Here is a 26,594-nt window from a genome sequence, read left to right as displayed (position 1 = left end):
ACCCCAGGATTGATAAAAAATACAGATCAGCACCTGGGGATCCTACTTACATCAAAAGACAATTACCACTCGACTCCATCGTCGTAGCGAATGCTCGCAAGAGGGCACACTCGCAAACGACAGGTGACGCTCCTCCCCCGGACAAAGAGTCCAAGGTGCTAGAGACCTCCGGCAAACGAGTTGCCGCCCAGGCTGCCAACATATGGCGCATAGCCAACACTCAAGCGCTCCTCGCTCGCTACGATAGAGCGCACTATGACACATTGGAGCACCTCCTCCAACATCTCCCTGACCACTTCAAAGAAGGTGCGGAAATTCTTATCAGAGAGGGACAGCTACTCACAAATGCTTCCATCAAATGTGCGCTAGATGCTGCAGACACGGCTGCCAGGGCCATAAACACAAGCGTCATGCTGCGACGCCATGCCTGGCTACGAATCTCAGGATTCAAGCCTGAGGTACAAAACAACATACTGAACCAGCCCGTCAACCCCGACTATTTATTCGGCCCCGAGGTTGACACCACCCTCGAAAAGATAAAAAAGGACACGGACACTGCAAAGTCCATGGGCGCTCTCCAAACTCAGTCCTTTCGGAGCGGCTCCTTTCGTCGCCCCGGAAACAAGGGAGCAGGTAGAGGACAGGGGTCACAACAAACGTATAACAAAGGCAATACACAGACCACCTACGATAAAAACACCCGAGGTGGATATCGTGGCTCCAGTACAAAGGGCAGAGGACGTGGCTACGGCAACACCAGGTCCTCCCCCAAGAACAAGCAGTGACGCCCTCTCCCTTCCTCCCGACCACATAACACCTGTCGGGGGAAGACTACAAAGGTTCCTGTCCACGTGGAACTCCATCCCCACGGACAGGTGGGTCAAAGATATTATAAAATACGGTTACTGTCTGGAGTTAACCTCCACTCCACCCACAATTCCACCAAGAAACCGTCCTATGTCCTCAGAGCACTTAACGCTCTTACAGCAAGAGGTAGAAAGTATGCTTCTAAAAGGCGCTATCGAGGTCGTACCCATCCACGAGCAGGGTACGGGGGTTTACTCCCTCTACTTCTTAATTCCAAAAAAGGACGGGTCGCTCAGGCCTATATTAGACCTGAGACCCCTGAACCAGTACATTCTTTCAGAGCACTTTCACATGCTCACTCTACAGCAAGTCCTTCCGCTTCTCAAGCAGGGAGACTTCCTAGCCTCACTGGACCTCAAGGATGCGTACTTTCACATACCCATCCACTCCTCACACAAAAAATACCTCAGGTTCACTGTTCAGGGGCAGCACTATCAGTTCAAAGTCCTTCCCTTCGGCGTGACAACAGCGCCCAGGGTTTTCACGAAGTGCCTAGCTACGGTGGCAGCACATTTACGGAGACAGCATATACACGTCTACCCCTACCTAGACGACTGGCTCGTTCAAGCGAAGTCAGCCCAGCAATGTGCAAGCCACATGTCCCGCACCATTCACCTTCTTCACAGTCTGGGATTCTCACTAAATTACCCAAAGTCCCATCTCCAGCCCGCACACGTACAACAGTACCTAGGTGCGACTATAGACACTCTGGCGGCCACAGCTCAGCCAAATTTAGTGAGGATCAACAGCATACAACTGCTGATCTCCAAGTTCAAACCCAATCACTCGCTTCCAGCGCGAGTGTTTATGCAGTTGATAGGCATGATGGCCTCCTGCATCTTCATAGTCCCGCACGCGAGGTTACATATGCGCCCACTTCAGGAGTGCCTAGCACGTCAGTGGAATCAGGCTCAAGGACAGTTGAAAGACCTAGTGTTGGTGAGCGGTCGGGCATACAACTCTCTGCATTGGTGGAATCCACAAAACCTTTGCAAGGGCCGACCATTCCAAGAGCCTGTCCCACAGATAGTACTGACAGCGGACGCGTCTCTCCAGGGATGGGGAGCTCATGTACTCCACTACACAGTGCAGGGACTATGGACAACACAACAAAAGAAGATGCACATCAACCTTCTGGAACTGATGGCAATCTTCCTAGCCATGAAGGCATTCAAAGTACATCTATGCAACAAGGTCGTGTTGATCCGGACGGACAACATGACCGCAATGTACTACATACAGAAACAGGGAGGAACACACTCTCCACAGTTGTCTCATCTGGCTCAGAGCATGTGGAAGTGGGCCATTCAAAGGAACATGTTCCTCATGGCGGAACACCTCCCTGGCAAGGACAACCAGATGGCGGATCTGCTCAGCAGACACAGCCACCAGATGCACGAGTGGGAGTTACACCCATCAGTACTCCAACCGTACTTCCAGCAGTGGGGTCATCCAGAGATAGACCTATTCGCGACAAGCGAAAACGCAAAATGCCAAAGCTTCGCCGCCAGATTCCCACATCCGCAGTCGCAGGGCAATGCGATATGGATGAACTGGTCCGGCAGATTTGCGTACGCTTTTCCCCCAGCGCCGTTGATACCGCTGGTGGCTCGCAAACTCCGACAACACTCCCTGACACTCGTCCTAGTTGCTCCCACGTGGGCACGCCAGCCGTGGTACACCACCTTCCTCGAACTTTCCGTGGTGCCGCATCAAAGGCTGCGGATCAAACCCGCGCATTTGACGCAGAACCATGGAGAGGTTCAGCACCCAGATCCGCAACAGCTGAACCTGGCGATCTGGCTCCTGAAGTCCTAGAGTTTGGCTATCTCAACCTGCCACCTGACTGTATGGACATCATCAAGGAGGCCAGGAGACCCACTACCAGAGCTTGCTATGCAGCCAAATGGAAAAGGTTCGTCATCTATTGCGATAATAATGACATCAACCCGCTGGACGCATCCATCCACAACATCATCTGTTACCTCTTACACCTATACCGATGCAATCTGGCGTACACCTCTATACGTGTCCATTTGACCGCAATATCAGCCTATCTGCAAACCAGGCAGCACCTCTCTCTATTCAGAGTGCCTGCCATCAAAGCATTCTTGGAAGGGCTCAAACGAGTCATTCCACCTAGTCACCCACCGGCTCCAATGTGGAACCTCAACTTGGTCCTCACACGCCTGATGGGTCCACCCTTTGAACCTCTACACTCATGCGAGATTCAATTCCTTACCTGGAAAGTGGCCTTCCTGGTAGCGATCACTTCCCTAAGAAGAGTTAGTGAACTCCAGGCACTAACCGTTCAAGAGCCATTTATTCAGGTTCACGCCAACAGGGTCGTACTACGTACCAACCCCAAATTCACGCCCAAGGTAATATCGCAGTTCCACATGAATCAGACTATTGAACTGCCCGTTTTCTTCCAAAACCCACAAACTGTTGCAGAAAGGGCACTACATACACTAGATGTACGGAGGGCCCTCATGTACTACATCGACAGGACTAAACCCTTCAGGAAGACAAAACAACTGTTCGTTGCCTTTGCCCCACACCACAAAGGTAACGCCATCTCCAAAGCAGGGATAGCCAGATGGATAGTTAAGTGTATTCAAATCTGTTATCAAAAGGCAAAACGCACATTAACTATTCCACCACGAGCCCACTCAACACGTAAGTTGGGGGCTTCCATGGCCTTCCTAGGAAATATTCCCCTGCATGATATATGCAGAGCAGCCACATGGTCCACTACACACACATTTACAAAACACTATTGTGTAGATGTGCAGTCAAAACAGCAGGCAGCTGTAGGACAGGCTGTTCTCAAGACACTTTTTCAGACCGCTGCAGCTGGCACGGGTAGCCGCCGCTAATAGAGGGCACTGCTATGTATTCTATGCACAGATATGAATTCAGCAGCCCACATGCCTCGAACTGAATATGCTACTTACCAGTATGCATCTGTTCTTGGCATGTAGGGCTGCTGACATTCATATCGCCCTCCCTCCTCCCCGGCGCCTGTCGCAGCTGCAGCTCTCAGAATTACTGCAAGCATGGTCATCACTTTCTGTATCTACTCCATCACTGCCACAATGGCGAAAAACAATCTGAGGATGGAGAGGATGCCCATGCGCACTGTAGTCCAGGGGAGGAGTCACCTATCCAAGGATACTTCGAAGACTCTTCCAGGACAACAACGTGCAAACATCCGGACCCAACACTAGGCGGCGATCTATGCACAGATATGAATGTCAGCAGCCCTACATGCCAAGAACAGATGCATACTGGTAAGTAGCATATTCAATATATATTACACTGTGGTGCATTGGCCAATTTGACTTGTAAACGCATATGGTGTAGTTAGTAACAAAAGTACATTATGGAGATTGAAGTCCCACCACAAAAGAACTGAATTGTGGGCATATATGCATGTAAAAGTCAACAGTGTGCATTTGGACCCAATGGCGTTTCATTGTGTGGGGTCTGTATTTATGATTTATTTCAGAAATCTCACAATGGCAGTGTCCATGGCTTATCGTAGATGCAGTTGGTGCCATGGTATCTTATCGCTCAGACCTCTAATGTTTGCCGAGCTAACAATACCTTACCTTTCAGACACACTGAACAAGGAAGAAAGCAAATGTATTTGTACATCGGAAATGTGTCTGACAGAAATATGCAGAGCAGCCACATTGTTCTCTATTAGTACATTTACAAGAAATAATTGTACGGTTGTTAAAGCACAAATTTGTTTGAAACGAGAACTTCAGGCACGCCGCTCTTAACAGATTTTGCTATCAGTGTGAGTAGGTATACACTGCAACAGGAAAAAACAAATTACCTGGAACAATAGTTTTAGCACTTGACCCAGTTTTATGGTCTATGACCCCGCTGACGAGAAGTGTTAAAAATTATCTATAAACTCAGTCACGCTTGCTGTGTATGCTCCTCACAATTGGCGGTCAGGGAAAAAAGAATCTGAAGATGATGGGTAGGTTAAAGGGTTTGTTTGGTTCAAAATCACCATTGGTTGTTTATTTATTTTTGTGATTTTATGTAGTTTGGACATAGCCCGAAGGTATCAGAGCGCTTCACTATAAAGCAGAACATGTTAATAATAAATAGATAATATACATGTTCAATAAGGGTGGAGGGATCACCTAGCCTATCCGTGAGGTAGAGCGCTTCACACATATTCAATGTAAAACATATTAATGAAGAGCAGGTGGTACAGCACTCCATGGGGATCATCAATCGATTGAGCAGTTTGAGGTTCGTATGCAGTTGGTGGGATCATAAGCGGGTAGGTGCGGTTTATGGTAGGTGTTGGTCAAGAAGAACAGCTTTGAGGTCTTTCTTGAAGGTGACATTGTAAGAAAGTGGGTTTCTGTTGCAGTAACCCCCCCACTTTTTGCCTGATAACTGATGCACTTTTCCTTGGTGTGCCCTGGGCTCCTGCCAATCAGGTGCCCAGGGCCTGTGTTCCTCCCCTAAAAACTGCCTAACAGCCAAAACCCTATTGGCATCTCTGGTCACATGTCAGCCCCTGGTAAATGGTACCCTAGGTACCCAGGGCATTGTGACCAGAGAAGGCCCCTAAGGGCAGCAACACTTATTGTGCCACCCTTAGAGGCCCTTTACCCTGACACACACACACTGCCTTTGCAGGCTGAGTGTCTTGGTACAGAACAAAACAAAGAGTCGACATGGCACACATCCCTGTGTGCCATGCCCACAACACACACTGCCCTGGCATACATCAGCCACCCCTCTAGCTGGGTGCCCTATGCCAGTGGTGTGGGTACAGGTACATGAACCCTGTGCCCTTACAGTACCCAGGTCCATTCCTGGGCACTGTAAGTGCAGTGCTGCCATTTAAGAGTATATGGTGCTGGGAGATCGTCAACACGAACTCCACAGCACCATGATGGCAACACTGAAGACTGAGAAGTTTGGTATCAAACTTCTCAGCACAGTAAACCCACACTGATGCCAGTGTGGGATTTAATGTCAGATGCACGACAGAGGGCAACTTAGAGTTGCCCCCTGAACCTAACCTACAATCCACGTCTTGCCGGAGGGGCTGCCTAGTCTGCCACACAGCAGACATGTTGCTGGACCCCTGGGTAGAGAGCCATCCGCTCTCCTGGGCCTGCAACAATGCACATCCTGGGCGAGGTGCTAGGTCTCCTCCCCCAGGATGGGCAGGGGAAGCTTTAAAGGCATGCCGCCTTTGTGAGCTTCTCCAGGCCACTTGCTGTACTCAGCAACAGGCCCCCACCGGTTCTGACCCCCTCTCTGGCGGGAAGATCGGTGGGAAAAGGTAAGTGAGGAAAAGGGGTGTGCCAGCCTCTGCCAACCCCACCCCTCAGGTGGGGGAGGTGAGGTGAAGCACATCCCCGGGCTCTCTCCATCTTGAAGATGGGGAGCCCTGCCCAATCAGGATTAGGCTACTGCCCCCCTCCCACGGGAGAGTGGCAGGTACCCACCCCAGGGAAGGGACCCATTTGTCCCCGCCCTTTACCTACCGGCAACGCCCCTAAATTTAGTATTTAGTGGCACCCTGAACCTTCCTTCCTCAGATCCAGATTCCGAAACAAGAAAGAGGGACAAGGAACAAGAAGACCTGCCATGCAGCTGCTAACAAGAGGAAGACACCAACTGATTTGGCCCAGTGGAGTTAGACATGTCGACCCTCGAACCTGCTCCTGCTAAACCCCGGCATCTCCAGTGGTCAGCAACCTCAAAAACCCCAGAGGACCTTACTGCCTTGTGACTCTAACTACCTGGGACTCCAACGAGCAGTGGTACTGCTCAAAGCAAGTAACAAGCCCCTGGCATCAGCCAGGAACCGCGACTCCTGCACACTCTGCACCCGCCAAGTCTGGCCTGTGCCGGAGTGGACAAAGACCACGAGGACGTCTCCCTGGCGACTGTGACCCCGAATCCAGCACCCAAGGACCCACCTCAACGCTCCTGAAGCCTGCAGCCTCAGAACCAGGGACCCTCTCCAACCGCGACCAGCAAAGGGTAATATTTCCAGACGCCAAAAGGCACCCCGGCGCCCTGCGGACCCTGTGCCCAACTCCTGGGTGCCTACCTATCCTTCAACTTCCCAACTTACCTCTCAAAGCGGTGGTCGCACCTGAAGAATCTTCGTCCCCGACCTTGCAGCCTTTGTTCATTCTTGAGCTTCTCCGTTGCAATCCATTGAGCGCCCGATGGCTAAAAAAGCACCCTGCACCCAGCCGCCCGAGTGCCCCTGGCAGTGCAACCTCTACTCTAATCTACTTCCCCATTTGCCCTGAGCAAGTGACCAGGAGCCCAGCTCCCACAGCCGGGTGGCCTGCTAGCCAGCAGCCACCAACCAAAGACCCCTGCTTCCCATAGGATAACATTGGGCCTAACTCACTCTGCACCCGGCTGCCCCTGTGCCGCTGAGGGTGTAACAACTGTACTTACCTGACCCTTTGAGACCCCTGAGTCTATGCCCAGAACCTTAACTCTGCCAGTCGAGTACTTACCCAAAAGCCGATAACTCTTTTCTTCCATAGGGTAACATTGACTGGTTTCACTTGGAAATTCTTCTTAGTGTCGAGTTTTGAAACTTTAAAATATTCATCTAAAATCAGCCGAATTACGAAAACGAATTTACACACGTTTTATCAGGCGAGATCCCAGAGCTGGATCTTGGTGCCCAGCACTGACCCTGAAAAGTAATTACCACCGTACTTACCTTTAACTTGATTTTCCTTCCATATGATAACATTGCCTGGTTTACACCAGAACTTTTTCTTAAGTGTCGATTTTGCAAACTTACAAATATTTGTTAAAAATCACCTGTATAACAAAAACACATTCTTTCAACTGTTTACAGGAGATGCCCCAGAGCTGGATCCAGGATCCAACACTGAGTTAGAAAAAGTGACCATAACTCCACTTACCTGCTAAATGAATTTCCTCCCATAGGATAACATTGGTGATTCTATGTTAAAAAGTTTCTAAGTGTCAACTTTTAAAATACAATAATATTCCTTAAAATCACTACTGTAACCAAGCCGTTTTTACTCAACTGTTTACAGGAACTGTCCCAGGACTGAATTGAGGATCCAGTCCTGTGGTAAGAAAAGTAACCCAAAAAGTAATCAATTGCATTTAACTAGAAATTCCCATTGAGCTCAATGTATAATTGTGTTTGAAATTGTGTTGCCCATTGCAACAACTGTATCTATTGCATTCAAAAGTCTATTGCCTATTGAAAGTATTTATCTAAAGCATCTCATTCGGAGAAAGTATATTTTGATACCTATTGTTGGTTCTAAAATAAAACAATTATATATTTTTATACAAAACCATTGGCCTAGAGTTCAGTTCTTGAGTGTGTGAGACCATTTGCTGAGTGTGTACAACAAATGCTTTACACTGTCCTCTGATACTGCCTTACTGCTAGACCAAGCTACCACTTTAGAGAGTAAGGTTATATCTAACTTTAGCCTCTACCAAACCTCTGGGGACTGTGGACTCTGTGCACACTGTACCTATTTGGGAACAGTATATATAGAGCCACTTTCTTACAGACATGACATGTGGTCAGACAGAAGGACGGCGATAGGGAATTCTATATTCTTGTGGCACTTTTGGAGAAATATTGGCTCATGTATCACTCATGCTTGAAGGTAGAGGTGCTCGAGGAGGAACAAGAGTTGTTGCTACAATTTTGTTTTTAAACACACTTTATTGGGTTTTAGAGAAGGTTCCAGATATCAACAATGCATCATAGTTATCATTGATCAGTATTGTAACTAGCCGAACATTTATACAGATAATACAGTAGCAAAATAAAAGGAATACAGATCCTTACAGTGACCATGAATTTCCCACCCTCCCCCAGCTAACCAATGAACAGAAGCCAGTCTGTGTTCAGTTCTTGAGCTGCTATACATGTACTCAATCTCTAAATCAAGCTCCCTTCCCACAACTAACCCCTCTCCCTCCCCTCCCCCCCCCCCCCCCCCCCAGGCGTGTCACTTGTGTTCAAATTACTAGTTTGCAATACACGTCTGCTCCAAGCTGCGTTTCATATTTGTCTGAGGTAGGAATTTATGATCCCTCGTTCAGTAAGGGCGTCGGTGTCCTATGTCTGTTGTCTAATGTCTAACTCCACTGGTCTATAATTTGCTCAGGGGTATATAGCCTAGCCTACTCCTGCCGGTGGTTCCCTATTGATGCCTCATCCCCATCATCATCTGGGATCCAAAGTTGTACAACTAGAGTTTCCCATGCTCTTGCTGCCTCCAGTGCCCTCTCGCTCCTCGTTCTTTTTGCTATTTACATCCTGATTATCCCTTCACATTCTGCCCATTTGATGAGTTATTTCTTCCATCTGGCTATATCTGGGCCTTGCTTTGCTTTCCAGTATATGGTGATGCCTCTTAGCTAGTAGTAAGCCCAAATCTAAGAATTTACTCGTGATTTTATTTTTGGTTGTGTGAGGGAACCAGTGTAACAGGCAGTACGTCTGGGACGTCTCAACTTCCCTGTCGGTGATGTCGGCCAGTAGCGTAGTTACCTCTCCCCAGAAATTACCCAGGTGCGGGCAGTCCCAGAACATATGTCTGAAATCTGCTCCTTCCCTATTACATCGCGGGCAAGCTGTTGATTGGGTCGCAAAATACTTATTAATCTTCTCCGGGGTGAGGTATGCTCTATGTAAGATATACAAATGTACCAATTGGAATCTGGCATTTCTGGTGCTCTTCCAAGCCCTCTCCACTAGTCCCTCCCCCCCCCCCCCCCCCGTTTTTCTCTTTTATAAGCTCTCTGAGGTCTTCCTCCCACTTTAATCGCAACTCCGATAAGGGCAGTAATGTTTCCTGCATTATGCGCCTGTATAAACGCGTAACTGCCTTAAAAGTACCTGCCGCCATCATCACATATTGGCAGCCCAGTGACGACTGTGGTTCAGTGAGTCCCCCCTCCCCAGTGTTTTCGTATGGCCGCAGTGAGGGCACAGTGCAACAGGAAGTCCCATCTGGGTAAGTTATATCGATCTTGCAGGTCGTTGAATGGGATCATGGAGCCCTCCTCATACAAGTCACCCATTGTAGCCAACCCTTGTGCCACCCAAGTCATCAATCTCTGCCAACTGCCCCCATGTGGCAAGGATTTGCACATAAGTAACTGGATTACCAGGGCATAATGGCACCAAATTTTGGCCCGTCGCACACTCATATTCCAGCACCTCCGTGCTGTGCGTAGTTCTGAAGGAAGGGCCGGGGACTGAACAGGAAGCCTCAATGTAATTTGGAATAACAGTCTTAAGATCAGAGTCTTCTCTCAGTTCTTCCGTCCCTCTGAGTCGACTCGCCACCCACTCTGTGAGCCATTGTAGCTGTGCCGACAGGTAGTAGGCCTCAAAATCAGGCTCCGCCAATCCTTCCTCCGCTCTTGGTCGCATGAGAACGCTAAGTGCCACTCTCCGCCTGCCATTTCCTCACAGAAAACCAGAGATCATTGCCTTGAGTTGGGTAAAGTATCTTGCTGGTATCCAGACCGGCATGGTCCCAAAGTAATACAATAACCTCACTTGGGTCACCATTTTACTTAGAGCTACCCCGCCGGTTACTGATAGTGGTAAAGAGCCCCAGAAGTAAAAATAGCTTTTTGCTCCTCTAATGGCTCTCCCTATATTACTCTCCAGTATGTCTCCCTGAGTGTAGTATATTTGGGTACCTAGGTGCGTCAAGTACCTATCCTCCCATCTCACTCCTTCAGTCTCTTGTGGGCCTATTCTGCCCTCCAACGTTGGAAATAAACAAGACTTTGCCCAATTCACCTTCAGTCCCACTACCCTACCTAGGACCTGTAGTAATTCTTTCGCACCACGAAGCGCTTCCCCCGAATCTGCCAAGAACATCAATAGGTCGTCTGCGTAGAGCGCAATGTTGTGGATCTGTCCATAAACATTAAGGCCCTGATAGGATTGTCCTGTTCTAGCTCTATCTGCAAGCGGCTCCATCGCCAGAGGGAGAGGGGACGCCCCTGTCTTGTTCTCCGTCCTACTCTGCAGGTTTCCGATATTAATCCACCCGTTTTAACCCTAGCAGTGGACCGGAATATAGGAGAGCTGTTCAACCCACAAATTTATCTCCCAGTCCAAATTTCTGCATCACGTGGAACAAACAAAGGCCATACGAGGCTATCAAATGCCTTTTCTATATCCACTTCAAAGACCGTCGCCACATCTTTCCTATAGGAGTCTGCCTCCAGCACTCGTAAGAGAGGCCGGACATTAAGAGCTGTGTTTCCGGTGGGAATAAACCCGGACTGGTCCTTGTGTATTAGTGTTGTCATGTTGTCATGTGTGGAAGCAGGCGAGTGGCCAGTATACGACTCAGGATTTTGTAGTCTAGATTAAGGATGGAGAGCGGGCGGGATGCCGCTTTATCCCAGGGTGGTTTCTCTGGTTTAAGCAACGGTATGATAATCGCCTCCCTGGGTGTCCCGCTTGTCTTGCATCATTATACAGCTTTACCAGCCTGGGGGCAAGTAAATCAATGTATGTTAGGTAGAATTTAATGGGCAGGCCATCTGTTCCCAGTGTTTTGTTGCTTGACATATTTTTAATAGCCCGTCTCACTAACCCAATTTCCACATGCTGTCTTAGGGTATCTGCGAATCCCTCGCCCAGCACTGGTAATTCCACTTCCCCTATGAACCCATCCATACCTTCTTCTACTGGGATTAATCTGCTCTTGTTCAGATCTGTATAGAAATCTAGAAACAAGTTATTGATACCTTGTTGGTCGTAGCACACTTCCCCATTCTGCCCTCTAAGCTCCAGTATTATCGTACCTCTCATGGCTGGATTAGCCAACCAAGCCAGTAGAGCCCCCGAATTATCCCTCTCCATGTGGGCTCGGGTTATGTATTTTTTGTAGTCGAAACAGCGAAGACGTTCCACCTGAATTGCCACTGCTTCTCTAGCCTCCAAGAGCTCCCCCTGTTTGTCAGCTTTCTCAGGCCTTTCCAGTTCTAGTTCTCTTAGGTGCTGGTCCGCCCTCTGTATGTACTGTAGTAGCACCTTCCATCTTCCCACCATCTCTGATATACAGCGCCCCCTGATGACTGTTTTAAACGCATCTCACTCTACTAGTGAATTTGTTGCTGTGTTAGCATTGTCTTGGAAATAGTGTTCAATAGCTGTGCCTATCACTTCATGGAACACCTGGTCCTCTAAGGCCTCAGGTCCCAAGCGCCAAGTGGGTATTTTGGGCCTCGCTCGGGACCACTGCAAACTTATCAACTCTGGATTGTGGTAAGATATCGTCCGAGTGAGATATTCACTGCAGCACAGCCCCTCATGTACGCCAGGGGAGCACATAATGGACTTTAGTCGAACATGTAGTTTGTGCAGTGCCGAGAAGTAGTAATCCCGTACCCCAGGGTGTTGGGCTCTCCACGAATCCACCAATCCCCACCTCTGTTGCCAGTTCCGCCGTGCTTCTGCTACTTTATGTATGGGTGCATCAGGGAGTGGAGGATGGGAACGATCTAGGGCAACATCTGGTATACAGTTAAAGGCACCTCCTAATAGTACTGATCCCTTGAGTTTGGAGGCCAATTTCCCAGAAAGGTGTGAGAAAAAGTTTGGCTGGTCTGAGTTAGGTGCATATATACTCCCCAAAATGATATCCCTACCATCTAGTCTTCCAGAAACTACCCTGTGATTGGTGAACCTTCCGATCTTTCCACGTCCAATTTACTTCAAGTGGGGCTGGAGCCCTATTGGCTATGTTTCGCTACCGCCTGTAGCACTCTGCGACATTCTATGCTGAGCTCCCTAGGAGATGGAGCCATGTATTATTGCTGCGAGGACTCTGTTGAAGCGAGTCCGATGGGAAATTGCGAGGCTCCTGGGGCCACCGCATGTCCAGCCATTTCCGGGCCTCTTGAGGCGTAGTGAAGAATCGAGGTCCGACAGGATCCACCACTCTGAGCCGCACAGGAAACAGCATTACATACTGCAATTGTAATTGGCGAAGTTTCTTTTTGAGAGCTAAGAAGGATGCTCTGTTTTGCTGGACTTCCCTGGTGAAGTCCGGAAAGATCATTACCTCATGATTATCAATCCGCAATCCTTGTTTTTGGCGAGCTTGTTGTAGGATATAGCCTCTGTCCCTGAAATGCAGTAAGTGGCCACTATTGGTCTAGGAGGTGCCCTAGGTCTAGGCAGTCTTGCCGGAACTCTATGGGCTCATTCCAGTGCATAGAAGGATGACAACCCTCCTGGGGCTACTTCTGCTCAGAGCCAATCTTCCAAAAAGCACACCATATTCACGCCCTCTGCTTTTTCTGGCACTCTGATTTTATTCCTGCGGGATCTTCCCTCGCTATCTTCGGCCTGCACTTCCAGCACTTTGACTTTGTCTCCAAGTCTGTGAGTGTCTTTTGAATCGCAGTTACCTTCTCGGGTGGCCGCCCAGTTCTTTCTCGAGGGTTATCACCCGTTCCTTGAGCTTCCGATGATCGTTCTTTAATAGGCTTAAGTCTGTGCCTATTGCATCTATTTTTCCCTCTAAAACCTCACTGGAGGCCGTGATCGCCTGCATGATATCTGTCAGCGATGGCCTCCTGGGAGTCGAGTTTTTCCCCATTTCTATCACTACTTCATCATCATCAGTCTGGGTATCAGGGGGCTTCTGCACTGAGCACTGTATATCCTTTCTTCTTTTGAACTCTCCCCATCTTTCTGGCCAAATTCTGGCTTCTCTCCCTTATCTCCAGGTAGGCTTTTCAAAGCAGAGATCAGTTCCGCTTTATTGCAGTTGCTTGTCGTCCTTATCTTGTCTCCGGGGTCCTCCAAGCTGTCGCCTCCAATGGAGCCGCGGTAATCAATCGGTAATCAATCCTTCTCGCTTTTGCCCACTGCGATCTTTGTAGAAAGCTCTTATGTCACGCTGCGCGTTGCCCGCCCAGGGTTGCTGTTGTCTGGGAGTCTCTGGTTGCAGGTGGGCCTAGGGGAACCTCACAACACGTGCCCCGTGCAGTTTTGCTTTATAGCCGTGAGTTTTCTGGGTGTCAGGAGGGGGCCCGCCTTTGTCTGCGCTTCCTGTGCCTCTGCCTCCCAATATACTTGCAGACCACCAATCACTCACGGTCTCCTTTATGTTGCGGCCTTTCCCTTCTTCAAGCTGACTACGCTATGCATTATCCTGCAGGCCTTTCGCTCTCAGCTTTGGGCTCACGGTTCTTTTGGGTCAACTCAGATGACCTGTCCCCTTGTCTTAAGGCCATTGCACTGCTGTTGGTCACTACTATAGATGCCAGGGTCTACTTTTGCCGGTTACCTCTTTCCAGGCAGAGCCGCTGGAGTGTCTAGCTTCGGTGCATGGATATTCACTGTTTGTGGAGCCTCCTCACTCTCCCCTGAGAAGCAGCTCCACTACTGCTCTTTAAAGTGGTCTTCGGATATTAAGTCTCTCTGCCCTGACTATGCGCTGGGCTCACCTAGTGCTCAAAAGCGATCACCGCTGCTGAGACCCGTCCCATTCACTTCGGCCTGCAGCATCTGTGTGCGATTCATTATGGCACAGGTGCCATCTTGCCGCCGCCTCTGTCGCGCTGCCTGATTCCGATTTCGGAGATCGGGCGCCTCTTCTTGGGGAGTCAAGGCTTACAGCTTAGTCCCCCGCGCTCCCCGTGCCCCTCTATTCACTTGCGGTGTTCAGGGTTCTTCTGTGGAGTGAGTTGCTCTTCTCCACCAGGATCCGTCTCTCTCCTGAGGGCCTGTGTTGGCTATGTTGGACAGTCTATGGCACGGGCGCCATCTTGCTACCTTCTCTGTGGTGCTGCCTGATTCCGAGTTCAGCGCTTGGAGGCCTCTTCTTGAGGAATCAAGGATCACCTCTTATTTCCCCATGCTCCCGGGTCCCCTCCACTCACTTGTGGCACTCAGGATTCCTCTGTGGGGTGAAGTGCTCTACCTCGCCGGGACCTGCTCCTCTCTCGGCAGTCTGTAATGGCTTTGCGGGTCGTTCTATGGCGCGGGCACCATCTTGCTGCCGATTCCGCTGTACCACCCAATTCCGACTCCGGTGATTTGAATCTTTTCGAGGCGATATGAAGCTCGTCTCCTGTCGCTCCACTCTCTCTTCCCCCCCCCCCCCCCCCCCAGCCCCTTTCCCCCCCCCCCCCCCCCCCGCCCCCCCCCCCGGTCTGCAGAACTATGTCCGTATCTGCGTCCGGGGATCAGGATATACGGTTGTGGGGAAATCGATGGACTGAGCTCCGCAGCCTACGTCAGTTCACATAGGCTTCAAGCCACGCCCCCAAGAGTTGTTGCTACAATTATTGTTAACAAGTGCAGTGTCCACCTAAATCTGTCTCTCCTACCACTGTAGGCCCACTGCAGACTCTATATATGGTGAACGCTCATAAGGTTTATTTTATGAGCCCAACTTTGTTCTGTGGTTCCTTTCAGCAAACTGCTAACTTCAGTGGCACGTCAGTTCAGCACAGCTTTTTGCATTTCGCACCACTAGATCAGGCATGTGTACTCGAAAATAATCCAGTGTAGCTCTGAGTAGCATCCCCAACAACCAGCAAACCCAACAACATAACCAGGCCAGCATTGTCCCCTCGACCTCAAGCCTTTCTACCACATTCCCAGTTGAGCATAAAAAAACATTGATTAACAACTTAGAGTAACTTATCACCATCACTTCTTTAGCCTAGATTCCCATTTAGCGAACACATGCCTTTCCTTAGAAGGATACCACCTATTCCTTCCTATGCCTTAAATCCAACATGTGTGTAAATTGGTTTTAAATTCTATTATTATTAATAAACTACAATAATATGCCTTTTAATAACTTTGTTTTTATTTAATAGAATGTTTAATAATGTTTAATTTAATAGAATGGGAGATTTTGAACTGAAATGTTTTTTTATCTACCACTAGTGTTCCTGTTGAATGATCTTGTTTCTTCAAAACTGGGGATGAGCAGTTTACCTTTCTCTTTGCAGGTACAGCGCTATGCCCGAAGGGATGAAGTCCAGAGCGGCTGTAATCTGGCATAAGAAGTGGCAACAGTTTGTGGAGGAGCTCAGTGATGTCAAGTCAGGAAAGGAGCTCTAGAGCGCAAATCTCAACGCCAAAGAATAGTTCTTATTCTGTTAACAAAAGTAGCCAATTTTAAATGGATATTACTTTTATGTGTATCTCAAAAATCTATTTGATGCAATGCAGTTCAGTGGGAAATTGGAAGCCAGCATTTTTTATCCCAAAATGTTCCTCTTTTCATATTTCTACAGCTGCCATGCAAGAGGACTAACCTCGCCAAGAAGAATCCATGGCCTTGCTTCAAAGGCCTGCTCAAACATAATATCAAAAATACAATGTTAAAAGAAAAAAATAAATATAATCATAAGACATATGAAAACAAGGAATCAATAATAAAATTATCAGTGAGGAAAACGTGTTCGGTGCTCAGGCGTGACACACAGAGTATCATAGTCATAGATTGGTGTATTACAACTAAATATTGGGTAGAGAACCTAATTAAAGATCATCATAAATATTAGGTTTCATAAATATAAGACAGCAATTCAATTTCACCACTTCCGTGTAGTGTAAGCCCATTGTGTACAAATGGATTTCCGTCCCTTGCCGGCTCTGCTCTTACTGTGCGCGCCCTTGTTCCTTGAGTAGAAATTTGCTTAATCATACTGTTTAAGACCATGCTGCTACATCAGAAACTAAATATGTAGCATTTTATTACCTCACAAGCAGAGATCCAACTTAGTAGTTAACCTAAGCCAACAGGAGTTGACAGCTGACGAAGAACATGTACTTAACCGTGGGCTTGGTTTAGTACCCACTTTTACTGGAGACCTGTTACAACTACATCAAGAGATACACCAATTTTTTCGCAAAGTGAGGTTACACTTCTTTTTCCTCTGATAAAACTCCGAATACCACTGACATGACTGCTATCAACACCAATCTCTGCAACAAATCCACCTTTAATCCCCTAACTGGATTATTACTTAAAGAAGTGGCTACTTTTGAGAAAGACGTTCTCAACAAAATGGGATCCCAACTAAGCACTCTCCCTCCAGCCTATCACAACCTCCCCAAGAGGGAACAACAGGCATTTCGAGTTCTGAGCAACGACAAATCAATCACAATCAAGCAAGCTGACAAAGGCGGGGTGACAGTAATTTTGGACACTTCAATATACAGGTCCGAATACCTATGCCAACTGGGGATTATTACCTCCTGCCTTCCACTGCAGCTAGATCCAACTAATAGGATCATGGATACTATTACAAAGATGGTGACTGAAGCCCTAGACAATGAGTGGATCACACCCAAGGAAGCAACTGTACTTGTAAGTGTCCGGTACTTCAATTGTCAGTACCTTCGCCCCTAGTCTGGCGAATCTGTATATGCATGTCTTTGAGGAAGAAAAAGTACTCTCAGAAAACAACCCCTACCGTCCCCACCTCTTGGTATGGAAGAGGTATATCGATAACATCCTGGTGGTCTAGCGGGGGGATTCCACCTCCATCGCACTATTCCATCAGTGGCTCAATACCCAAAATATACACCCATGATTCACCTGCAAATACAGCAAAAAACGCCTACCTTTCCTTGAGCCCCTCATTGTCCTTTGTGACAGTCATCTCGAAACTGAGTTGTACCAGAAACTGATGGCCCAGAATGCCCTTCTGCAATACGACAGTCACCATCCGAAATCCCTTTATGATAACCTACCGTTTGGGCAATTTCTTAGACTTAGACGAAACTGCTCCAGCATAGAGAAATTCAAAGTGCATGCTGCCAAACTGTGCAACAATCTCTTGGACAGACACTACGCTGCATCTCTGATAAAGAAATCAGTCAAACGAGCTCTGAACAACAACAGGGATGCTCTGCTGGACACTACTCCAAACAAGGAAACACAGAAAAGACTGGTCTGTGTGAACACCTTTAGTACTTTGTCCAATCAAGTAAAATTATTGATCAGCAAGAATTGGCACAACCTGAATAAAGGTAAACAATCCCTGGAGAAACCCCTATTCACTTTTAAACGGAGTCGGAATCTCAAAAGACAGTTTAGTACACACCAGACCACGTCCAAAACAGCCTATCAGGCAGAACACCCTATGGGGTCTTCCGCCAGTTCAGGGACATTACCCCTGCAGAACATGATCAGTATGCTCTCAGACTACTGCAACCAAGTTGATTGATATCGGCACAGACAAACCCTGGGAGCTGAGACAGCACACGAATTGTAACAGCAAACAAGTGATATATCTCATCACATGTCCCTGCGGACTCCGATACGTGGGTATGACCATCCGGAAAGTGGGAATCCAGATTTTGGAACACGAGTACCATCAGATGTGAGAAACAGACTACTAAACTCACTAAACACTTCCTGGTGATGAACCACCAGGCAGATACCATGAAATGGACAGTCTTAGACAAACCCAATGTGCCTCCCACCACTCCCAATATCACCAAGAGACTGCTAAGGATTGAACAGAAATGGGTATTTAGGCTGAGTAACTCGAAAGGTGGCATTAATGATGACATACCATGGCTAGCTATGACTTAGTTACTCATACCAACCTCCCTTTGTAGATTCGCCAGACGATGACAATCAATGGTTAGCCCCCACAGATACCCTTATAAACCCCACACAGATGGGTACCAGCCCTGCACCTGTTTGTATGTCCGGACCCACTAACCACCATGTACAGCTCCCATCACAATGCTTAGCCTACTCTTAAGCATGGGGCTCCAAGAATCCAAACACTGCAATTACACAGATCAATACCCTGAGCTGCAGGCTTCAACCAGTCTTTTCTCTTGTTTCTCCACAGCCCCACTAGCACACTAGTTATAAATAATACTTAATTTAATTACCGAGGTGCACCATTTCTGTGGCAGGGCTTCTTACTTTCCACTGAAGTACTTTTGAATTGTACAGATAGCGCTAAGGCATTTGTACTTATTACCGAGTCAAACTACAGCTCCCGGCATGCTCCAGGCTGCTTCCAGGAAGCAGTCGCGAGGCGCCCAGTCCCCGACCCCATATCAACACTTCGATCGGGCTCGCATTCGCAGGGCCTGTCCTGTGACGCACACAACGGCGCCCATGCTAATGTGAGCTTTAAGTAGAGGGACTTCTCTTTTCTTGATAGACAGTGTCCTGTATACTAACGGGGCACCCCCCTTTTTTGCCCACAGAGGCGCCGTGGGTTTCTAGATCGATCTCTAGTCTGGATACCGGTGAATACTGTGGCCAGCCGTTCAGCCACTTTAGATCGCCATAACTTGGAAGTTACTCAGGTCCTAGATCTTACATCAGCGCCCTGCTAACATTAGCGGTAAGTTGAGGGACCCACCTCGACCAATAGCGTCCTGCATATTAATGAGTTACTCACCCTTCAACTATTGAGACGTTGCGGGTTGCAGATCGCTCGCGAGTTTGGGTGTCTGCTAAAGTTAGGGTTAGCATTTAGCTACTCCGTATCCCCGTCATATGGCAACAACATTTACCTGGGACACAGAGCTTAGTCCATTAATTGGAAACGGCCATGTTTCAATTACGTAAATTTCCCCCTGGAAATCACTTACAATGGGGTTGAGATGCAGTTTGTAAGTTTTTACATTACCTGCACACCTTAGCTAGATACTGGTGGGTATTCCATCTTAGACAACCCTATGGCTCCGCACCATCATCTTGTGTGTTTTGCTGTTCGCCCTATGTGGGAAGGGTATGCCCAGACGTGGGTCCCGTGCTCACTACGCCACTGGAGTCAAGCTATCCTGGCTGAAGAGGGGTGAAACCCCGAAACCGGTCCTAGGATGCTTAATTCCGATCCAGGGAAGACATGGCTTGGCAGTTCGGGCTGGACTGTTCCCATGAGGCACAGGGTCAAGACTGATTTGCATACGGCCATGTCTGAACTGGGGTGGTGTGGTGAGCAAAATAACGATGGATTAAACCCAGATCTGTGACTGGGGGTGAATGTTTTGCCAATGTGCAACATTCCATCCATCATCTTGTGTGTTTTGCTGTACGCACCATGACACCATGATTCATACTAGCTCTATGATGCAATCATCACTTGTCATGGTCACAATCACAGCTATCCCCTAATATAATTGCAAAAAGCTTGGGTATGCCATTATGATTCCTTTGCTAGTAGGGTTGCGAACTACTGTCCTACTTCACTAGGTGTCCAAACGAGCAACCTCTGTATATTATAATCACCCTCTTTTTGCACAATAGAGTCTGACTCGAACTCCACCTCTCTTTATTCTTGTCAATCATTTAAATATGGGGCAACACTTATTTTTATTACCACAACCTTACCGGTTGGAGCAGAGTGTGTACCTCAGGCAAACAGCCTAGGACAGATGTGTCACTCTACCTGACTTTTGCAGGTGAGTGGTGCCTTTCGTAGACATTTCGCTGTAAGGGCACAGTATGTCTGAATACACCACATATCCTTTGTGAAATAATATACTTGTGATTATCTCTTTAACAATTGATGGTGATAAAAAAAATTGAGTGTTACTTTTGCATACTTTGGAATGTCATTTTTGGGTTAAATGTATAGCACATTTTCAAACTGATGTAACTGTGCGGCTTGTTGTTTATGTCTCATTCACAGGTCCAACCGGTGAATCCATTCATTCGAATTTCTTGGATCACTGGTTTAGTACTTAAATCCAACAAACCTATGCAGTGTTGCTATTCTGATTTTTTGACTCACTTTCACACAGCAGTAGCTATTATAGAGATCCTTATGAAAGCCACGACACTCCATAGGTCTTAGGCTGAAACATGTCGATCACTACTCAGTACGACTCCATCTAATATCTGCAATCGTACTTTTTGCTTTCTGTTTTTAACCCTGGCACAGGATAGCAATAATAAAGCTCAGCAGACTGTGGCTAGTATTACTCACCCACTTAATTGCACTGCACATTTCCTATCACCCCATCTGCTCAAATTGGGTTTTATATATACCCCTTACATCTGAAAACATCCCTGAGCTCCTCCCTCGCAGCGAGGGGGTTGTAGCTCGCATCATGACTAGGCTTAATGATGCGAGGAGGATTCCCCAAGATGAAGCATGACGCCTTTGGTGTGTGAGGGAAACCGTCCTTAAAAGGGAACCCCCCCCTCCTTTCAGTCAGTTTGTTTCCCTTTTTTGACGTCACTTAGTCTCCTTGGACCCGAGGGCTCTGTGTGTATTGAGTCTTTGATAGGGGAGCTTGCCCCTCTTAACTCCTCAGGCCCCCATTGTGTGTATATACAAATTTGCTCAGGCATACAGTTTCTGCCCATGCTGCTACATCAGAGACTAAATATGTAGTATTTTATTACCTCACAATTTCATTAGATACCATGCACCCCTCCACCGGTCACTATCTTCCTTGGTGATCTGTAGACTACCCATACAGCGGCCCGCTCCCCACTCATTGCAGTTACAATGGAATCCACTTTTCCTCATGTTCTGCAATAGTGTTTCCCGCCTTGCTCCTTCGCGAAAACATAATGTCTTTGGACTCGTCATATTAAGGGTGCTGATGATGATCCTTTACTTTTGTGGGATTGAAACGCCATTGATTTGTTAATTTTAAGGAACCTATTATTAGGATTATGTTTGATAGGGTTGTACAGACACCTACTCTCCTCTTCATTTGCCCTCGCACTCACCCCCACACATCTGCCCCACCCTCAGCTGCTGCCACGACCTTGAACAACCTCCCCCTCCAGCTCCGTACAACCCCCTTGCTGGCAGACTTTAGAAACAGACTCAAGACCTGGCTCTTGGACAGAGACACAGCACCCAGATACCCCTAGAAGTGACAAAGTGCGCTTTACAAATGCGGATTGATTGGTTGATATACCCAATATTTAATTCTGGGTAAACCAACCTATGGATATCCTCCTGTGTGTGTTACGCTGGAGCACCAAGCATTTTTTCCTCATTGATTTTTGCACTGGTTATTTCTTTTCATGAGGTCTTGTGACTAAACCTTTTTTTATGGTTGTTTGACCAGGGACCCTTGTTCTGTCCCTGACTTGCATTAACCCAAGTTCCTCCTGATTTCTGGGTTTTTGCCTTGTTGTACCTCTTAATCACATGCTGTTGTGGCACACGTCTCAGTGCATTGAGGAGCATATATTGATGAGGGGAGTTGCATCGTGTTTGCACCCAAAACATGGTGCTAGTGTGAAGCAAGCTTAAAATTTTATTTATGAAGTCACAGACGGTCACCGCGCATGGCTTCGTAAATCGGGAGTAACACAACACAGTGCAAATCGCTGTGTTGCATTACTCTGCCCTGGGAAGGCGTTCCATTGGCATTGCATGTGTGTTTCCACGCAACTCCCATGGTTTTTGACTCATCCCCAGAATTACCAAAAGTGGTAGACTGGGACTGCACCAGAAAGAGACGCCTTCTCAGGGGATGCGTAATGAGGACAAATATCTTTATTTCTTCTAGTTACTTCCTCTTTCTGTGTGTGCTCACAGCACATAGTGTGGGGCGTTTGTCAGTAAATGTACTTGTATTGAAAGTGAGATGACACCAACCTACCTTTTATTGTGTAGTGCACTGCCTAAAAATAGAAGCAATTCCTGTATTTTCCAGGGTGAACTTGTACAAATCATTTCTTAACTGTATTTTCATAATTCTAAATGTGCATAATTATAATGAATAAAAATATGAGCAAATTTGTTTTTGTTCCTACTTTCGGACGTCTGAGCTGCCATTTCCCACAATGGCAAATATGTTTTCTGTTACTTTACACTGTAGTATGACTGTTTTATTTTTCAGGCTCTCATAATCCGTGACATTATGATGTCACCCCGCGAGAGTATGACATCACCGTTGGATGCGATGAACACACGCATATTCTTTTTCATGCCCATGAACCCCTGCCCTCTGCCTTGTCTCCATTTCACCCTCCCAGACCATCGCTCCTTCACAGCTCACCCTGAGCTGTCACCTCCCCCCTTCCTCTTACACCCTCACTCCCTCTCATCTGCTTCTATTGTTCTCTCCCTTTCACCCCATCTCTCCCCGTCACTCCATCTTTTTCTCTCGCACCTGTTTTTCAATTCCTTTCCTCTCTCCCACCTCCTCCCAGACACCCACACTTCTTATCCCATTTCTCGTCCTCCTACGCATGTCTTTTTTATATGTCATCACTACCCGCTGACGACGTTATCACCTCAGCCGTCCCTCTCTCGCCTTCCCTCACTCTCGACCCATCCCCACTTACCCTAATGCTTCTGTCCAATCCATCTCTTCATCTCAACCCTGTCCCTCCCAACTCTTGCTTCCCTCTCATCTCACCCTCACATCTACATCCCATTCCCCCTCACTCCTGAGGTGTACAGAGGGTTCCCTGGGCAATAATGCAAGCAGGGACTATAGCCTCCCTGCCCAAAATTTCTTACTAAAAGAAAATTACAAAAAGGGTTGTATGGGTTCCCTCAAAACCGCGGCCCCGGTGCCACTGCTCCTGCTGCACTCCTGTTAAGTATCCCTCTGCTGTCTCCACTACCTGTCTCGCTGCGTCACATGCTCCCACCCATCTCTAGCAGCTTGCAATTGAAGATAATTGCGTTTTATTTTTATTTATACCTGCAGCCTTGGCTTTGTCATCAGCCTTTCTATCCCTCTGGGAGGAGGGACAGCGCACCGCGTCTTATTCCACACTGGTTGGTTTCCAGCAGGTCGAAGCCAGGACTCCGTTCTGTTGGAAACAATGTCACAGTCCAGCAGGCTGAGAGAGCTGGACTGACGCCTCGGAGCGCTGCCACTGCGGCGGGTTCCCTACTGCGGCTACATGCTTGCTACAGGAAGTAGGCAAAAAAAACAAAAAACTCTCCTGCTATCTTTTCAAAATTTTAAAGGTTTTTATTTGCCCATGTCCTTATTTTATTTTTGTAATCCCTCGCAGTGCAATTACTTTGATATTAAATAGCAAGTGTAGAATTTTAATGATGCTTTACAAAAAAAAAGATATTGGTTCAGGGGTGATTTAGCATATAGTATAAAATAAATAACCCTAGGCAATTTCTGATTTTCTCAATAAATCATTGGCCCATGAGAGGCACCAGTGAGATGAACATTTGGTTAGAAATATTCGTGGACTCTGAAAGCTTAATTTCTCAGAGGTGCACTTATACTGGGTGCAAAAATTGTCTTTGAAAATACTGTTGATGCATGGTAGCAGTATTACGCGTGGTGTTTTTTTTTTAACCTCGATTAATTGTTTCCCATTGGATGATGGAGACTAACTCGTGGGCTGATTGGATGTGAAACTGAGCACCTAACCTGGAACACAGAATTACACATTCAACAAGGAAATTGTCTGATATTACCTACTAGAGATCACGGATCGCAGATTTTGGCTAACATAATGAACATTAGCACATACAGATTTTCCCTTGCTGCTGTTGTCATGTCAACACATTTTTAAATTAAAAATCAATCATCTTATATCAATATGTAATGTCTATTGAGAAAAGGCAAATGAAAAGTTTGGAATAAAAGTCCGATTGGCCGCACTCTGCTCGTCCTACCAGCGTGTTACCCCAAAGCATAGTGGTCCATGAAGTAGCGTCGGCGAGTACGCCTATGCCAAAGTTTAAAGTGAAAATGAGTGTCGCGTTAGCCATCCCTGGACACGTGTTTCGAGGTAGTTGCCTCTCGTCAGCAGGGAGTAGGTATGTGTGTGGGGTTGCTGCTTAGGCTGCCATAAAAAGTATTCTCAGGTAAAGTACCACTGAAGGCGCGCAGTTATCCCGAAACCCGAGCCATGTCTCGGGCGATATTTTAAAACCCGGGACATGTATCGGGTCTAGAGATTATCAACAAGTACTTACTTGCACCCACTGGGGTGAGCCACTTAAGAACTTCATGCACCAGCTTCCCATGGGGCGACCCGGAGAAGGAGCTAGCGGTGTGCGCTCTATTGCGGTTGTTTATAAAAATGGCTCCCTCGAGCTTTGAGCTGACGAGCTCCTGGACGACGCACCTGCGTGCCTGTGTGGGCACTGAGGCCCTTGACGGTTGCTTGGCGGCCCTCTCTTCCACCCCTAACTATTTCTCTACTGAGGAGGGAAGTTATCCCGAAACCCGAGCCATGTCTCGGGCGATATTTTAAAACCCGGGACATGTATCGGGTCTAGAGATTATCAACAAGTACTTACTTGCACCCACTGGGGTGAGCCACTTAAGAACTTCATGCACCAGCTTCCCATGGGGCGACCCGGAGGAGGAGCTAGCGGTGTGCGCTCCATTGCAGTTGTTTATAAAAATGGCTCCCTCGAGCTTTGAGCTGACGAGCTCCTGGACGTCGCACCTGAGTGCCTGTGTGGGCACTGAGGCCCTTGACGGTTGCTTGGCGGCCCTCTCTTCCACCCCTAACTATTTCTTTACTGAGGAGGGAAGTTATCCCGAAACCCGAGCCATGTCTCGGGCGATATTTTAAAACCCGGGACATGTATCGGGTCTAGAGATTGTCAACAAGTACTTACTTGCACCCACTGGGGTGAGCCACTTAAGAACTTCATGCACCAGCTTCCCATGGGGTGACCCGGAGGAGGAGCTAGCGGTGTGCGCTCCATTGCGGTTGTTTATAAAAATGGCTCCCTCGAGCTTTGAGCTGACGAGCTCCTGGACGACGCACCTGCGTGCCTGTGTGGGCACTGAGGCCCTTGACGGTTGCTTGGCGGCCCTCTCTTCCACCCCTAACTATTTCTCTACTGAGGAGGGAAGTTATCCCGAAACCCGAGCCATGTCTCGGGCGATATTTTAAAACCCGGGACATGTATCGGGTCTAGAGATTATCAACAAGTACTTACTTGCTCCCACTGGGGTGAGCCACTTAAGAACTTCATGCACCAGCTTCCCATGGGGCGACCCGGAGGAGGAGCTAGCGGTGTGCGCTCCATTGCGGTTGTTTATAGAAAAGTTTGGAATACCTTGAATAAAACGATTTAATGGAATTAGTTGTGGCATGATCTTTGCGATGCAATCAGCAGTGCTTCCGGCATGGGAGCGAAAACACGTTCCCAAATGATTAGATGCTATTTTTACCCACGTGGCCGTAGGGCGGACCGCGTTACCGGGATGCACGCACTAAATGATTATACAGATGAAACATTGACGAACAGGAGTGCACTTCAACTCTCTACTTTTGCAATTAACTGTTTCAGCCTTAACCGAAGTAGCACCCACGGATTATATGGTTTAAAGGACAAAATGGATGTTCACATGTAAAACTAACTCTCTTCATCAAAGGGGGAGCTTGTTTGAACTGCTCCCGCGATTATCAACGTGACGGATGTATTGATTTGAATTTTACAAGCATAACACGAACAAAGTGACTACATGCTTGTTCTGAATATGGATTTTAACATCTGAAATTTCATTTAACATCTGCATTTTATTTTTAATGTTTCACAGTACATCAGATGACGGGCGTAATAGTAAACATCGTAAGGGTGGGCGGAGCAATATAGTAACAAACGGATGTGGTTTGGAGAACAACGATGGCCGTAATGGTATGGAGCTTGGGTACAACACAGTGGATGATTATGGGTTATGTAGTTTCTGATTCTGTCGATGAGAGGGAGGGGTCTGACGAGTTTAAAAAGGGAAACAGGTG

At 47.5% G+C, this 26,594-nt stretch overlaps 1 protein-coding gene across 4 annotated transcripts in view; it reads left to right on the top strand.

Annotated features, from left to right (window-relative positions):
• Positions 1–16,293, top strand: part of LOC146854818 (adenosine deaminase 2-like) — a 516,331-nt gene extending 500,038 nt beyond the window's left edge. For all 4 annotated transcript variants that reach the window (XM_085652178.1, XM_085652180.1, XM_085652181.1 and 1 more), the window contains one exon: positions 15,901–16,293. In XM_085652178.1, the coding sequence (XP_085508304.1) occupies positions 15,901–16,012 (112 nt within the window). In that variant the 3' untranslated portion in view covers positions 16,013–16,293. The remainder of the gene's footprint in view (positions 1–15,900) is intronic.
• The last annotated feature ends 10,301 nt before the right edge of the window (positions 16,294–26,594 follow it).

Source organism: Triturus cristatus, chromosome 4_1 (genome assembly GCF_964204655.1).
Source record: "Triturus cristatus chromosome 4_1, aTriCri1.1, whole genome shotgun sequence".
Classification (NCBI taxonomy): Eukaryota; Metazoa; Chordata; class Amphibia; order Caudata; family Salamandridae; genus Triturus; species Triturus cristatus.
This window is presented reverse-complemented; position numbering and strand designations above follow the sequence as displayed.